Source organism: Gymnoscopelus braueri (assembly GCF_963280865.1).
Source record: "Gymnoscopelus braueri genome assembly, chromosome: 17".
Taxonomy (NCBI): domain Eukaryota; kingdom Metazoa; phylum Chordata; class Actinopteri; order Myctophiformes; family Myctophidae; genus Gymnoscopelus; species Gymnoscopelus braueri.
In genome coordinates, this window is record NC_137617.1 from 17,035,562 (window position 1) to 17,052,949 (window position 17,388).

The window sequence follows — 17,388 nt, forward strand, 5'->3', positions numbered from 1 at the left end:
GAGTCATTGCTAGTGGGGGTGTAGCTCAGTGGTAGAGCATTCGACTGCAGATCAAGAGGTCCACAGTTTAAACTCTGGATGCCCCCTCACCAGAATGTTGTGACATGGATAATTGAATCCTATCACTCTAAAATGAGTTTATGGAAAGAATACAGGTTGTAATGTCAAGCTACTTTTTGTGTCTGGAGGTATAGCTCAGTGCTAAAGCATTTCATTGCAGATGAAGAGGTCCCCAGTTCATTATGGGTGCCCCCTCAAATGCATCATGCTATTCCTGGTATTTAGCTCTAGTCTGGATTGAATCCTACTCCATAATAATAATTGACTTCATGAAAAAGACATAGTTCGTAATCATTTAAGGACATTTAGTACCAGTAGGGGTATAGTTCTGTCCTAAAGCATTTGACTACAGATCAAGAGGTCCCCAGTTCAACTCTGAGTGCCCCCTCACCAGAATGTTGTCGTGACATGCATATTTTGCTCTAGACTGAATTGAACCCTATCAGTCAAAAAGGAGTTATGGAAAGGATACAGGTTGTAATGTAAAGCTGCACTTTGTGTGTGGGGGTATAGCTCAGTGGTAGAGAATTTGACTGCAGATCAGGAAGTCCCCAATTCAAATCTTTTAAGGACATTTAGTACCAGTGAGGGTATAGCTCTGTCCTAAAGCATTTAGGACAGACCAAGAGGCACCCAGTACAACTCTGGGTAACCCTTGAGATGAACATATCTTTATGTTCATCTTTATTATTGTTATGTTGTGTCTGTACAGTAGGCCTATGCGGGCCTTGCCACAGTTGAACCTCGCTGCTTGCTTGTACCTGTATAAGTAGTGACAAACAAAACGTATTGATTCTAGGTTGATTTTGGATACTCCTTGAGTCTTCTTGGTGCTGCAGATGCAGTGCAGTTCACTGATAAGCGAGCTTGCTGTTGTCTCTTTTGACTCCGGGCAAAGTGTGTTCAGTGATGCCTTCACTTCTGTGTGCCCCAGCCCAGGTGAATGGAGGTACCCAGTCAGGGTGAAGCTCTAGCATTTCGTATGCTGTTTTGCCTACAAAGAGCACAGTTTTGTTGATTAGTTGTGTAGCTATGAACCAGTTAGTTAGTTGTGCAAACAAAGTTTGTTGTGTAACAACAACCTAATAACCAACATCTGACGTCTGATCTCTGTAGTGTTGCTTACTTGTTTCCAAACTGGAAAGGTATAATCCATCGAGTTTTCCTCTCCCGTCGTCAGTTTGGTAACAGGACAGGTGGGCACCAAAACCATCTGGGCACTTGGGACAACTGGGCACCAAAACCATCTGGGCACTAGGGGCATGTGGGCACCTGGACGAGTGGGCACTTAGGGGTGGAGATAACTGGGCACCTGGATGAGTGGGCGCCAGGACAACTGGGCACCAAAACCATCTGGGCACTAGGGACATGTGGGCACCTGGACAATTGGGCACCTGAATTAGGATTTGTGTCCACAAGTGTCTTTTTACTTTACATAGCATGCTGCTTTGTTGTTGGTGAGTGATATTTAACCTACTGTTCTTTAAACCCCCAAACACAACACAACAATGAGGTCAAAAGTACAATATAAGTTTATTTGTCAAAATAGTACTGAGGTCAAAAGTACATAGTGTTTTTTCTCTCTATCATTTAATTGTGTACTGTTTAGCTATGTTTTATCTATCATTCAGTTCAGCAATTGTCTTTGTTCAGTTATTATTATTATTATTTTAACACAGTAGGCTATTATTTATCTCCATTTTCTATCATTTTATAGTGTACTGTTCTATTTTTTAACAGTAGGCTACTATATTGTTTTCTATCATTTTATAGTGTACTGTTTCGTGTTAAGCTATGTTTTCTCTATCCTAACATTGATCATTTGACATTTTTTGGTATCCTTAATTCTTTGTGGTAGGCTATTTTTCCAATTTGTTCTATTTTTTAAACAGTACTTCTATTTAGGCAAATACACTCTTATATTGTACTTTGAAACTCTGTTATTATATACTTTTGGGTTAGGGTTAGGGTTAAATTGCGATGGGTTAGGGTTAAATATGGTGCCCAGATATCCCTAGTGCCCACCTGTCTTGTATTCGTCAGTTTTGCTCTTGCAGTTGACAGACAATGCAGCAATATCGTACGGTACCATTGTTGATGTGGTAAACTGCTGGGATCCCCAGAACTTTACTGTTTCAGTAAACATCTGAGAGCATTTCAGAAAACCTTTACTTTTTGGATACGATGTGCAGAAAGGGGTAAGAAACATGTAAAGTGGAAAATATTCGAAAATGTCTTGCTCAAACGGCACCGGGCCACGTAGGACCGCATCTCGGAGCTATAGAGGTTCTAAATGGGGCTATCCCTAACCCTGTGTTGTGTTGTGTTGCGCTGCGCTACCGCTGCGCCATCTAGCGGTTTGGGAAGGACTTCCAAGCAGCGTTGCCAGATTTTGTGAGAGAAAAAAGCAACCAGGTCTAGGAAAACAAGCCCAAATGCTATTGTCGAATATTGGTGAAAATTTTAAATATTACAAATCTGGAATGGGGGGGGGGGCACTGTGGCACTGACGCACTGTTCCCTATTTTTAGATGGGGGGGTCACTCTGAGGACAAATACATAATTAGGCCTGATCCACTGGTTTAACAACATTAGGAAACAAGCCCCCCAAAAAAGCAACCCACAACTACCAATATTTACAAGTAACTTTACAGAAAAACAAGCCCAAAGTCGCTTATAATAAGCAGACATGGCAACAACAAGCAAGTTCCAAGTAGTGTCATTGGTTGCAGCTTTGCGGAAATAACGTCAGACGCGCTGTTATTCAAACTCCAGGAAGCGAAAGTACAGCCGTTTGGATTGTGAATATTAATAATACACGACAAGAACACAGACCGTCCTGTTTGGGTTTATAGTTTATAAACCCATACGTAAGTTACGAGAAAGTTTGCATTTTGTTACTTAAAAATCCTGCCAGCTTGTAAATAAATAACCGCTAGATTTACAATGAATAATATGTGTGTTATTGTTTGTTTGGCAGTTAGCCACGGCCGCTTGAGGGCAGGTGCAACTTCAACGATACGTTAAAAACTGGAAAAAGTACTCATATGTTTTACTTAAGTAAAAGTATCTATACTGCAATGTAGAAATACTCTGTTAAAAGTAAAGAAATAATTCAAAAAATAAATAAATGTAAAAGTATTGGTAACAAAATGTTCTTAAAGTAGCAAAAGTAGAAAGTATTGATTATGCAGAATGCCCAATTTCACACATTTTCAAATGTATAAAACTCTTTTGAAAATAGCAAATCTAGTACAAGCTCACAATGCCTCGCATTGTAGATCGGCTATTTTCAAATGGCCGAAATATATAAAGGGCTCAAGTGTTTAATGTATGTTTTGTAATTATAATCAAAATATACAAAGTAACTATTAACTAAAGTGTTCAAATAATTTTAGTGGAGTAAAAGTACAATATTTGCCTCTGAGATGTAGTGGAGTAGAAGTAAAAGTACAGAAAATTGGAAATACTCCAGTTAAGTAAAAATACATCAAAATTGTACTTAAGTACAGTACTTGAGGACATGTACTTAGTTACTTTACACCACTGTATACAATAAAATTACATTATTATGTTTTGTCATTGCGATCAAAGCCTCAATATATTGATTTTCTTTTTACTTTGTCGATTCTGACGTACAAGTCTTACAAGAAGAATATAAGTATATGTACATATAAGTACAAATATAAGAAGAATTGATCAAATAAATAAATAATAATAATAATCTTTAGTCACTATTCAAGAAAACTGATCATGGTTAGTTCCAGACTGTATTTCTTCATTATAGGCTGTATTCAGAACAAACTTTTGTTGTTCTTTTTTTGCGTGTGAAAGTAAACACATTTTGAATGAATGTCTTGATCCAGGTTTACATCTCCACCACACAACAACAACAAGAAGGTGACCACCATGACATCTAAAGGTGCTAAAGAGACCATCGTCTCCAAGCTGGGCTTCAAGTCCAACAGCTCCTCCTCCAAGGTTGAGGCGGAGTTGGAACGCGTGAGGAAGGAGAACTCTCACCTGCGGAAAAAGATGGACGAACTGGCCAAGCGACATGTCAAGCCTCCTGACTCAGACAAAAGCAAACTGCTAGAGGTGAGACAAAGGAGTATTTAAAAAAACAAACAAATTCCTTTGTCAATTAGGGAGTTCCATGCCTTCTTTCTGACGACAGTCTGGGCCACGCCCCGGGAGAAAAGTTCAAAGGGAGGGGAGGAAGCCCAGGTCTCCCTGGGCCCCCTCCAGAGCGCCAGGACCATGGCAGGGGCCTGCGCTCTTGCCTCGTCCCAGGAGACGGCACCTCTCTATTCCCATACATACACCCTCTGGCCTCAGTGCCTGTGTGTCCTTGCGGTGCTACCCTGGGCAGAGGGGAGAGGGGAAGCACCCTCCGACTTGACTACCGGGGCCCCGCGGCCCCGCGGCCCTCACCAATACCACTGCAAAATCCTGAGTGTTAATCAAATGAAACCAAATAATAATAATAATAATAATAACTTTATTTGTATAGCACCTTTCATACAAAATTGCAACCCAAAGTGCTTCACATCAAGACAATAAACAGTAGAATGCCAGAAAAAGAATTGGCAAACAGAAACATAACTAAACAATGTAGTTAAACTAAAAATCAAGTAAACTTAGGGCAGATTTATACACAATCAAAAATAGAAATAGCAATACAAAATAAAAATAATAAAAACAAAACGTGAACACAAGATGAATTTAAATAAATGCCATATTAAAAAGATAGGTTTTTAGTTTACTCTTAAAAATACTGAGAGAGCTTGCCTTTTTAAGCTCTAGTGGTAATGTATTCCACAACTTAGGGCCATAGACCCAGAAAGCAGCCTCACCAGTATTTTTATGAGAAGCATCGGGAACCTCTAGTAGGAGAGCGGAGGAGGACCTGAGTGTTCTGGTTGGAACATAAAATTGTATAGACTCCTTGATGTATAAAGGTGCTAAGTTATTTCGTGCTTTGTAAACAAATAAAAGTGCTTTAAAATCAATTCTAAAAGATACAGGTAGCCAGTGTAGTATTGATAAGACTGGACTAATGTGATCTCTTCTTCTAGTGTTTGTTAAAATTCTAGCTGCCGTATTTTGAATTAGTTGTAATTTTCTAATGGATTTCTTTGGTAGCCCTGTAAAAAGAGAGTTGCAGTAATCTAGCCGGCTAGTTATAAAAGCATGGATAAGGACTTCTGCATCTCTCTGATTTAAAAAAGGTCTTACCTTAGCCATGTTTCTTAAATGGAGAAAGGCTGTTCTTGTGACCTTGTTAAAATGGGAATTAAAATTTAGGTCGGAGTCCAAGATCACACCCAGGTCTGTGACCTCTGTTTTGACCAGTCTGGCCAGAGAGCCAAGCATTGCCTGTAATTTCTCTCTCTCTGATTTGGGGCCAGTGAGGAGGATCTCAGTTTTTGCCTCGTTGAGTTTTAAAAAGTTTTTACCCATCCAAAGATGGATCTCATTGAGGCAGGAATTGAGATCACTTAAGGCATTGGGGTCGTCTGGTGAGACAGATATGTGCAGCTGGGTATCATCTGCGTAGCAGTGGTAGTTAATATTATGGCGTCTAATGATGTGACCAAGTGGCAACATATATAGTGAGAAGAGGATGGGTCCTAAAATGCTTCCTTGGGGAATCCCATACTCTGTCTCAACTGGATCCGATACAAAATCACCTAGGGAGACAGAGAACTGTCGTTCAGCTAGATACGATCGGAACCAGTTAAGGACACTACCAGAGAGACCTACCCATTTACCCTTATGGGTCAAAATGGACACTCGCAATCAGAGTTACATTACTTAAACCCTACTTATATGACCGGGGTCCCCAAGGGCTCTATACTCTAGTCTACACCAAATCTTTTCGGCGAAAATAGGTGATCTACGAGCTCACAACAACATCGCAATGCGTTGTGAGCTTATTCACTAGAGGTGTAAAAATGCATTGATGCAGATTGAGGTGGAAATTCAACTGCACAGATTGGAATGTTACAATTGTTTCATCATCCATAATTATTTGGTCAAAATAAAATTGAATGAAATGTGGCACTTGTTGAAAATATAAATGAGCTGAAAACGTTTTTTTCACTTACTGCACATTTTAAATAATTTCCTGAAGTATTATTGTTAGGTCATGGTGCTGCAATGCTAAATTAGGAGGAAAAGCTTTCTGCAGTTGCAGAAGATTGTTGTTCACCTTATTGTGCAGTCTTGTTGAATTTGCATTTGTTTGTTTCATGACGTCAGAGGATTTTGTCGTTGGAGACTATGAGAGAAAGAAACAACCAGCAACTGCAGATTAAAGAGCAGGAGCTAGCAACTACGAGACAGCAGCTGTCAGCTAAAGGAGGAGAGGTACTACACACACACACACACACACTACCCGATTCTAAGACAGCAGCTGTCGGCTAAAGGAGGAGAGATACACACACACACTCAAATGGGGATCTGATCCTGAGGCATGAAGTGTCTGTTTGACTAGATATAAAGCATACTCTGCTTTACTCCTTTAACATCTTAAGCTCTTCCATTGCACAGACTGTATGGCCTGGGGCAGTGGTGTGTTCTACCGTGTCCCGCTGTATACGCCGTGTACAGTGTAGATTTTTTGGGGAAAAAGCGTATACAGTCTACTAACCATTTCATCCATTGAAAACGCGCTAGAGTATACCCACGACCATGCGCATCTCGTGCAGGGAATGATTATAGTATACCTCCGAAAAAAAACCTAGACCACAACACTGGCCTGGGGAAGCATTTTTAAATTGTGTGAGCCTACAGTCTGTGGCTCGAGAGACTAGCCCTCCCTCAACAACTTCCACTGAGGTGCTCTTGAGCAAGGCACATAGTCACGACTGCTGTGGTTGGACTGGGTAGCTCACAGGTGTATAAATGTAAGTATGCGAAATGCAAACAGGATGCATGCTTCGGGTAATACTACTCTTAAAGCTAAAGGACCATACCGGTCTAAACATTTCATCTCAAACGCTATAGAACTGACCAGACTAATTGAGTTATTATTAACTAATTTAATTATTAACTCGGCTTAATAAAACTGTGGTTATAATAAGTAATGGACTTTTGAATTGAATTTGTAAATCAATCTTTTCTCTATGGACAATATTTTCAGATAGACTTTTCAGATCAAACTGCACTTCATAATGCATCAAAATGCAATGATAATGTAAATCTTATACAAAAACATTACTGGCGAAATAAAACCTTAGAGTGTTGGATTACCTTTCTCAAGCAAGTTTCAAATCAAAGGATTAGTTTTACATTACTTTTGCTGAAATGAACACAATCCAATCCAAATGAAAAAATCCTTGATTATGCAATGTAATATGAAGGGGTTTTATGTGAATTTGTGCGGTGAAATTGTGGGGATTTGTGAACAAGTTGCGAAAAATGTAGGAACTGGGTAAGAAATGTGATCGTCCCTCACCCTGTTCTTATTAGGCTACTATAGTAGTATAGTATACAACATTGGTTCTCAAAGTGGGGTTCGGGGAACCCCAGGGGTCCTTGAGGGGGTTCCAGGGGGTCCCCCAAAAATGTGTAAATATATCATAAAAATCTATTTAACCACTTTAATCATATAATGTAAAAAGAGATGATTGATATTGTGTTAATGTCATTATTGTGTGTGTGAGGTGGTGGCATCACTGCAGGCCCAGCTGGAGCAGAGGAGGCAGGAGGCGGAGCAGAGAGACAGGTTGTTCCAGACCCTCTCAGAGGAAACAGGAAACCTGAGGAACAAACTGGCCGCTGTATCTGCCCGCTGCCAGGTCCTGGAGACACCAGAAACACAGGTCAGATGCTTGTGGGAGATGTGTGATTCTAGAACAGGGATTCCAAAACCTTTCCATGCCAAGGACCCCTAAATAGCCATATCCCCTAGCTGCGGCCCCCTATTGTGCAACACTCTTTTTCTTTCTCTTCTTTTTTTTTCAAGAAGTTAGAATAGCCGACCTACAGTACAAGCTCACATTGTGACACGTTGTGAGCTTATAGATCGGCATAGATTTTTTTTGGAATGTTTGAAAATGTTGGGAAATGCTTGCAAACATTTTTGACAGCAATGACATGCCCAAAACAGGGACGCCAGGTTGATGGTGGTTGAACTGGCAGAATAATCTTATGAATTGATTTTCCAATTGGCCCCTCTGGGGTGCCCCACTTTGAAAACCACTTCACATTCACATTCCACTAGGTGGCAGCATCTACAGTACTGCTATTACTTTGCTCACTTAATCCTTCTCTTCTCAGTGGTTGAGCCAATTATAGTAGGGCTTAATGCTCAGGTGTTTTTAGAATCGGCCTCGGGTCTCAATGAGAATGGGGAAATATTTCACCTTTGTTTGGTTTTCTTAGAACTCGGCAGAAATTGCATATTATGTGTGTGTGTATTAGATGTGTTTTCTCACCATGTGTTTTATTTCCATCGTCACCGAAGACTTTCAAGTCCCCATGTTTATGAAATCTCATTCATCATGGAAAGAGACAAACTGATACCAGAGCAGCGCTGCTTCCTCCCCTCAGATGTTCTGAGCGTGACACAGTTGTCACCGGGTCACTGTCTTTATTTCTGGTTAAGCTTAGGTGGTTAAGTCGTCAGGGAGGAGGGCTTAAGAAGAGATGAGTGGTTTGACAAGGACAAAGTTCACACATTTACCTTTCTAGGCAAACAAAATTCTATTGAAGTCCATGTTCAAACTTGGATTGGATTGGAATTAGTCGATGCCGTGAATATTTTATATGTGGAATAGATAGAAAGTAGGACATTGTGACACATGTCTCTGTTACGTAGTCCATGTGCGTTTTTACAGGTAGAGAAAACCCTGGCGTGATAGGAGTAGATCATGTCACATCTTGATGCTGCAATCTAGTCCTTTCATTTAAATAGACTAGAGTGAACATTTTCCTCATTTCATTCTGGCAAAGAAAAGGTAGTTTTCCAGGAATTCTCTAGGACAATAAGTCCCTATCCCTGGTGTCCTCACTCGGACTAGCTTATTGCCCTACATATTGCAAACAAACTACAGTACAAAGCCTTCAACCTCTCCCCCCTCCTGTCTGCATTCACAAAAGCTATTAGCAGCCATATTGGCTTATGAGCCATTATTTTAAATCCATCTGGAAAAAGTCGACGAGCTCATGATGGCTAGCTGGTCTGAGCAGCTCTCAGGGCCTTAGCCTGGGGATGATCATTTAGTCAGCCATATCACTGCAAGGTTGTTATGATGGGTTTTTCTGGGCTTAGACAGAGGAGATCAGAAATGGAGACCAAAGGGTCAGAATTATGAGTGACCCTCGAGGGATGGGTGTCGAGGAATCACTCTTGGGAATACCATGGGCTCCTCTGTAGCTTATCTGTAACAAGATATAAATAGCAGAAATCAATGCACAGCAAATAAGACATAAATGTGAAGCATTTTAGTAGCATTTCAAAATCAATGTCGCTGGTATGTTTTTGATTATTAAGACTTGGTAGAAATATAATATTTAAATATTTATTGTTTTTAAGGCAAGAGTAATTGACATTTATCAAGTGACACATCTGGTGGACAGGATTTAAAACGGTCCATTGAGTCTACTCTGTATGGAACAAAACATTAAAGAGCAAACGCATGTTCTACTCTCCCAACAGAATGGACAGATGCCTTCTGGAGAACTAGCCATCATACAAGACCAACTGAGAGATGTGAGTCACCCCATGGCGGGAATTTGTCTGTGATTGTGTTCTCTGAAGGTTCTAGGATGTATTTTCAATTAGATGGCTTTGATTTCAGGAATGAGCGTGTGTGTGTGTTTGTGTGCATGTGTTGTTGTGTGAACCAGGCTCTTGAGAAGAACCAGCAGTGGATGGTGTATGACCAGCAGAGAGAGGCCTACGTACAGTCAGTAGTGACCCGCACCATGGAGCTGGAACAGCAGCTGGCCCAGGCCAAACAAAACCCACAGTCTACTTCAGATGGTGAGACAGGGAAAGGAGGTTGGAAATCATATAGCAACACATTTCAAATAATCAGTGTTAATTTAGGTCCATTTGGTTACATTTGTACTCTGAGTTAAATTAACACTGAGGATTTCACTGTGAACGTATCATCTGACATAAACATTCATGGATACATATGAGTCGAGTTTCTTTCAATTATATGGATTTGCTACTACCAAACACAGTGTTGTGAATCTTCCTTCACAAACTTCACACACAGTAACTTACAGTCTGTTCAAGATTGGACAGGGACACCATCATTAGACTTGTTTTTAAGTACTGATTGGCTAGATGATAGAAGTTGATCCATTGTGGTACAAGCGGTCATAAAAAATACTGGCAAGATGATTACCTTCCATTGCCAACACAAGGACGCAGGCCCAGCCTAGAGGAAAAGAAACTAGGAAACTAATATTAAAATTCTGTTTTTAACGGGTGCTGGCAATAAGGCCAGCCCTGACTCTGAGAGAAGAAACTGGCAGTACACTGACTGAAAACACATTTATGTAGCTAGATTTGATTTAACGCTAGTCCTTCCTAAGGTATTGTTCTATGCCTGCCAACTAAGTGATACGTACATTTTGAACTTGATAGTTGATTGAATTGGCCAGCTATTCTGCAAGCTGTTGCCAAAAGCTGATTTATTGCTTTGGGTTTATTTTATAGACCCCCTGTTCCCCAACTTTTTCCACACCAGAGATTGAAATGTCTTCAAAAGCAACATGAACTTATTGAACATTTTACCAGGAAGTAATTAAAACTGCAGAGATGGTGCTAATTGCAATGGCACAACAATAGGTCAATGGCATGTAGTGCACAGTACACTCCTGTACCCTCTCAGTAGTCTGAGAGGGTACAAATGGGTTACATTTGGTTACATTTGTACCCTCTCACAAATGAATAAATGAACACTGAGGAGTGAGTATACCCATATCAGAATCAACTTTATTGTCACATCACAGGTGTAAAGAAGTGGGTGAATTTTGTTTTTGTGCGAGCTCCATCGTTCCTCCAAAGAGGGCGGTGGCACAGGGAGTGCCGTGATGAGAACTTCTGCTAACATCTTCTCATTGTCTTCTGCAGAGAGCAGTGCTCCTCCGCTCCAGGGTCACCATGAGCAGCTGCTGCAGGGGACACAGAAAGACCTGGAAACCCAGAGAGATCAGGCTGCCAAGGCCCAGCAGGAGCTCCAAGCACAAAGGGAACAGGTAGGTACACTTAAAAGATGCCTTGTCCCGGTAGGTAGGTAGGTAGGTAGGTAGGTAGGTAGATAGATATGTATGAGAGACAGAGTTGTAGTTCTAGTCAATTAAGCTATAGCTAGACTAGGTTTGAACTTGGTGGGAGGTGGTGCAAGCAGCCCCAGATCTTTAAAGACAGACAAATAATGTTACTGGTTGTTTCCTGTTTTGGATTTTCTTATTGATCGTTTACTGAGCGATTAACAAGTAAACCACAACTTAAAGGTTTAAGATTGACTCGATTGGATGAATGTGGTCTCACCAGACATCCAGGGCTCAGGCTGAGGTGCAGTCCCTGAGAGAGCAGGTGTCCAGATGCCAGGAGGAGATGTCGTCCTTCCAGAGGAGCTACGAGGACAGCAGCAGGGAACTGTCGTCCTTCCAGAGGAAGTATGAGGAGAAGAGCAGCGAGCTGGACCAGACCAAAGAACAGCTGAAGGCGGAGCGGCGTGTTAACAGGTACTGTAGACCTACAGAAGGGGAATAAAACGGGAATGTTTAATTTTTGCCAGACCCAAGGGCTTACATGAGGCTTTGTACCTGTTTCGTCCATACATGGGCATGGTCACTTTGTCCTCCGGCCCCAGCCAAAAAAAAGTCTGTCACTTTGTCCTCCGGCCCCAGCCAAAAAAAATTCTGTCCCCCAAAAAAGTCTGTCCATACATGGGCATAGAAGGGACACACGTCGTGCAAAGCACGACGTGTGTCCCAGCCATAAAAGTCTGTCCCCCTTTCGTCCATACATGGGCATAGACACAGGCTGACACGTCATGTGAAGTCTGGGTCTGGCAGAACCAGGTCTCCTGGTCTTGTTAAGAATAAATTTATGTTTTTAATGATCTGGACAGTCTGTAAAAGTATGAAAGTCTGAATTACTGATTGCCAGACATGGATAAGTATTTGGGTGAAATCGAATGGAGTATTACATTTTTATATGGACCCGTGGGTCTGAAATAAAGATTTTATATATATATATATATATATATATATTAATTACACTTATAGTAATAGAAATAGAAAAGTTGACAATGCACAAAAAAGAAAGAAACTCATGTGTGCCTTGTTATCAAACCCTGAGGGTTTTCAATCTAGGCAACATTTCAAAAGTTATGCAATGGTTAGTTATTGTTCCTGAGCCAGGCTAGGAAAAAAGTGTGAAAACAGGCCTGTGTTTATTTTAGAGCTTATGGCTTGACACCCCAAATATGAAACCTGGATCACTCCTAACCTGAAACTAAGTGAAACACTAAAGCATTGTTCAACGAAATGAAGAGAAAAGCATGGGAGAGGCAGTGTTGGTCAGCCATCTTCAGGGCAAAAGCATGACATTTTTATTGTGGAAAAGGGCAAACACCCTGGATCAAGGTCACTGTCGAGGTCAAAATGTAAATCACATAATGAGTGATAGCTTGGGAGCGGAGAGCTGAAGAAATGTGGGCAGGGCTTGCTTTATTGCTGTTTTTTTATAAGTGGTGAAGGGTCTACAGTATGTAAATCTGTGCTCCAAGACATGCCGTGAGCGATGAGAGGCAAGTGTCATCAGAACGAACGGACAGGATGAGGGTGGAACTGGAGAGCATGGAGGTCAGACTGGAGGAGGAGAGAAAGAGATCTGCTGAGCTTCAAATGCAGGTAAAACTGCATAATGTACTCTGTACTGTACTATATACACAGGAGAATCCTCAGTGTTCATTTAAATCCAAGAGTGTACAACCCTAGTCACTCCCCATAAATACTGGGGAATGAAGAAGGTATTGAAAATGAAAAATATTTCTTTTTTTTAAATGCACCAATACTAAATATTCTGTTTCAGTCTGTTAAAGTTATTGTGCATTCTTTAACATACTGTAGCTTATTTCAGCGTGACTTTAGCGTTCAGTTGTTTTGGTACAGATTTTGACCTTTTGCATCCTTGATCTTCTCAGGTGAATATGCTTCAGACGTCCCACCTGAACCAAAATGAGGAGCATAGGAGAATATCTGCACTAGAACAACAGGTAATGAGTGATAGTGATTTACAGGAGATTGCAGAATGGTTAACCATGAGAGGTTTTGATCAGGTTTTTCAAATTAGCCAATCTACAAGCTCAGAACAATTTAGTCGATTAAAAAGATCTGTTACAAATATTTTGTGTGGATTCATTGTGTCAGTGATTGTATGTGTGTGTGTGTGTGTGTGTGTGTGTATATATATATATATATATATATATATATATATATATATATATATATATATATATATATATTTATAAAAACAACATTATTTGATTAATTGAAGAAAATAACAGTTGCAGGCTGCAGCCCTAGTTAATGGGTTTTCTCTCATTCTGGCAAGCCATTCAGAAGTTGGATTTGTTGAAGATGGAGTATACATTGTAGATATAAAGCAAAGATTATTTTACACTCTACCATACATTCTTGTGGCTTGCACAATACATCTCTCTTTCCATTTCTCTCACTCTAATGTGTTTTTCCTTTCGTTCCATCCAAGATCCAGCTCTCTGCCAAGGATTTTGAGGACGAGAAGATGGATCGACAGAGCTTGCAGCACCAGCTGCAGAAAATGTTGAAGGAACTCCGTAAAGCCCGCGATCAGATTACTAGACTGGAGTCTGCTGTAAGTGTTCATGAACATTAAAAACAAACACGTTCAACAGTGTTGGATAAGAAAAGTGTCATTAATTTTAGCTTACTGAAAGGAATGCTCCACTGTCAAATTTGTGGATTTGTTAGTCAATGTCTTACATTAGCCATGTAAAAATATATTTCATTTAATACTGGCTGAGAAAATAATACCCATTTCAAACATTGTGGTTTGCTGAGTGATCCTACAATACTGGCTTAATTCAGCAGTTCTCGAGGCCATTGCCCCGTGGCAGAGGGGAGAATGTTTAGCTCTGCTTCAGCAATACAGATAGTGTTGACAGACTTGGCACCATATTGATCATTACTCATGTACTGATCATCATTCCAGACAAGGAGATATGGTTTAAGAACAGTGCAGTATTTCGTCAAGAATTAAAACAAATTATGTGATGAAAGAAATACCTTTCTTTTGGCATTATCGAGTGAAGAAGGTAAAAACCTCAGATGATTCATGCATATACTGAGCAATCTTGAACCAAGACTGTTTCCTTATTTGTTTTCTGTTCTTTCCATTGTTCTCCCCCTCCTCTTTCTATTTCAGAAACAACCAAGCACTCGTTTCTCAGAGCCCAGCTCTTATAATAGGCTGAACTTTGAGCGCCTGACAATTGCGGACTCCACATCCCCATCCAGACTCGACCTCCTGGATGAGAGCTTCCTGGAGTGTCCCAAATGCCGTGCTTCGTACCCCACCAGCCAGCACAGGGAGCTTCTCAACCACATGGACTACTGCATGGCATAAGCCAGTGAGTGGTTCTCAAACGTTTTAATGACAAGCACCCCCTGTTTGGTATGAATTAGGCCACGGACCCCCTTCATTTGGTTCCATTTGTACACTCTCAGAGTTACAGACCTGTAAAGGTCCATTTGGTTCCAAACTATCTATCATGTAGCTGGGGACCCCCTTAAGGCTCCTTGGACCCCACTTTGAGAACCACTGGCCTAAGCCGAACATGATTATCAAAAATTCTTTTTCCTTGAATTTGTAATGTGTGCCTGGGCTTTCGTAATGTAATCCAGAATTTAAGCCATTCTGAATTACAATGTCTGTAGCCTCACAGCTACAGACATTGTAATTGTCACATGCTGTAAAATGCTTGATCTCCAATCTATTTGCAAACAGAAACACCGATTTCTCTTCTGTAGTTATTCTTGAAAACAGATTCTGTCCAAACAGTGCTCCTCCCTCTGAGATGCATGGTGAAGATTTTGTTACACCACCTTGATCTGATAAGACTGCATTAGACGGTAGCAATTTATTTCCAATTATTTTGATAGTTGTAAAGGGGTTGTAAAGATTCCAATAATTTGCATCCAGCAGTGTGACCATGTGTATGTGCTAGAAAATATCTGCAGCATAAAGCTTACTTTTTTTTTTTAACTTAAGCAGTCATGTTTAGTAATTAGCAAATTTTCCATTGCAATTATGCCTCAAAAGCTGTCTTTAAGTAAATAATGCTTTGGGATCTTATTCATTTTATGGACTTAAGGGATTAGTTTTTTCTTGTTTTTAAGTGAGGTGGCAGTGTTGAATTTCCATAATATATTCCAATGGCTCTTTTGGCTGAGAGTAGTTTGAGAAGCAGAGGGACGTGAACTTGTTTTGGTAATAACCCCACAGACATCAACAGAACTAGAGGCTACAAATGCTGAACAAATGGGGAATTATGGAGGCAATCATTATCATAATTTATTAATCTATTTTTAAAATACCCAACAATTAGTTTTATGGTAAGTTAGGATGATGTCCTAACATGTCCTTATTGTTCCTATTTGTTTACATCAACTATTACCATGAAACCAATTTCTACACTCCAGTTTGCCCTGGTTCTTAAGTGCTCTCAGATCAAAGAGAAACCTGACTATTACTTGAGGAAGACGGTAAATGTATTTTTAATATATATATTTTTTAAATATACAGTATATGCAGCTGTATGATGTGTTTTGTGGTTTGTTTGGTAATGCCTCTCATAGGCATTTTTTATTTGTGTGTACTGTACCTTGTGTTTGCTATAGTAATGATCCGTTAAGATGATGTCTATTTTAATAAACTGAGCTCTTCTTTTATTATCCCTTAGTAAGTGCATAGTGTGTTTAATTATGTATTATAAAATGTATTTTTTTTGGCTCTACAGTGCTCCTATTTGTATGAAAGTTTACAAGGCTACCTAAAATCTCATGTTTTCATCTGTATCTTTTGAGGAAATGAAGATATATAATATTGCCCTCAAGCAAGGGTGAGGACCTCTTAGTTTGACAATATGTAAGTATATTTTAAGTTTAAAGAACCTCTAAACCCTTTTCAGTCCATCTTCATATAATTGGTCCGACTCCTCACTAATGAATGCTCATTATAATATAGTAAAAAAAAAGAGAAAAGATTCTACTCAGTCTATCTCAGAGGAGAGCTGTGGACAGTTCAGAAACCTGCCTACTAGTGATGATCGGTAGGCAGGTCTATACAAATGGTACCAATTATAATGAGCATTAGTGAGGACCTTTTAAGAATAATGAAAACCAATGTTGGTGGTCTTTTTTGGTTAGTATTTCCCTTCTTTGGCGATGTTCGCGTTATTAGAGAGACATTAAAACAAGGCCAGAGAGAAGGGCATGCAAGTTGGATCTGAACTCATAAGGAGTTGTGAATAGGGCCTTTCACTAAACAAGGCACTAACTAGCTGAGCTACCAGCCTCCTCCAGTATTTCCCATTTTAATTTCTAGGGAATTCCCATTTTCTTCACATGTCCGTCCCTGATTGTCCATAATTGCTGACAGAACTGCTGAATAAATCCTTTGTTCAGCTGCTGCCTGTCTAATCCTGTTCTGCAAGGACTGGGATCCTCCGCTAAAGTGTGCCACTGCTCATCTGTGTAGTGTCTTAATGCCCAATGCGTCTCACTCACTTCCGTCTCCACCCTGACATTGTAAAGCTGAAATGAGATTGCATGAGTTAAGTCCTTGTATTAAACTATTTAAGGCAGGGGATTAGCTAAGGTTTCTCTCAGTAAGTGAAAAGAGGTTAAGGTGCCTATATTTCTGCCACGTGACAATGTGACAAAATATGCTTTGTCATAAGACAATGTCAATGAAGATGACATAATTCAGGAGGGACTCTGCAGTCCTTTAGTGTTCCTTAGGTTGATGACGTATGTTTTAGTTCTCCGCTCTCTGCAGCATCTCCAAAACTAACGAGATCTGTTTTGCTCTCAAGATGTTTTGTAAACTTTTGTTTTCATGTGATAATATTTTAACTTTTTATTCTGATCATGTCCAAAGATTTGATACTGTACAAAAATGTGCAATAAAGATTGAAATATCTGTGTGCTTAATACATATACTGTTGTTTCTGAAAAGAACTGCATTGCAGAACCAATGCAAAGACCATAGCACAGTCCTTCATATTAGGAATGGAGATGATTTATTTT

At 40.1% G+C, this 17,388-nt stretch overlaps 1 protein-coding gene across 1 annotated transcript; it reads left to right on the top strand.

Moving 5' to 3' along the window:
- Positions 1 to 2,790: 2,790 nt before the first annotated feature.
- On the top strand, positions 2,791 to 17,063 carry cep55l (centrosomal protein 55 like). Its single transcript, XM_080455110.1, has 12 exons — positions 2,791 to 2,930; positions 3,927 to 4,158; positions 6,325 to 6,432; positions 7,731 to 7,889; positions 9,728 to 9,781; positions 9,919 to 10,054; positions 11,159 to 11,283; positions 11,582 to 11,775; positions 12,825 to 12,948; positions 13,242 to 13,313; positions 13,808 to 13,933; positions 14,504 to 17,063. The coding sequence occupies exons 2-12, from the start codon at positions 3,970 to 3,972 to the stop codon at positions 14,702 to 14,704; spliced, it is 1,488 nt and encodes a 495-aa protein (XP_080311236.1). The 5' UTR covers positions 2,791 to 2,930; positions 3,927 to 3,969; the 3' UTR covers positions 14,705 to 17,063.
- The last annotated feature ends 325 nt before the right edge of the window (positions 17,064 to 17,388 follow it).

What these genes read in the sequence shown, in the direction of transcription:
- cep55l (XM_080455110.1), top strand. Translation starts at nt 3,970, where the DNA reads ATGACATCTAAAGGTGCTAAAGAGACCATCGTCTCCAAGCTGGGCTTC. An exon ending in TACAAGACCAACTGAGAGAT is followed by an intron (nt 9,782 to 9,918) that starts GTGAGTCACCCC and finishes TGTGTGAACCAG; the next exon opens with GCTCTTGAGAAGAACCAGCA. An exon ending in CTGCTGAGCTTCAAATGCAG is followed by an intron (nt 12,949 to 13,241) that starts GTAAAACTGCAT and finishes TGATCTTCTCAG; the next exon opens with GTGAATATGCTTCAGACGTC.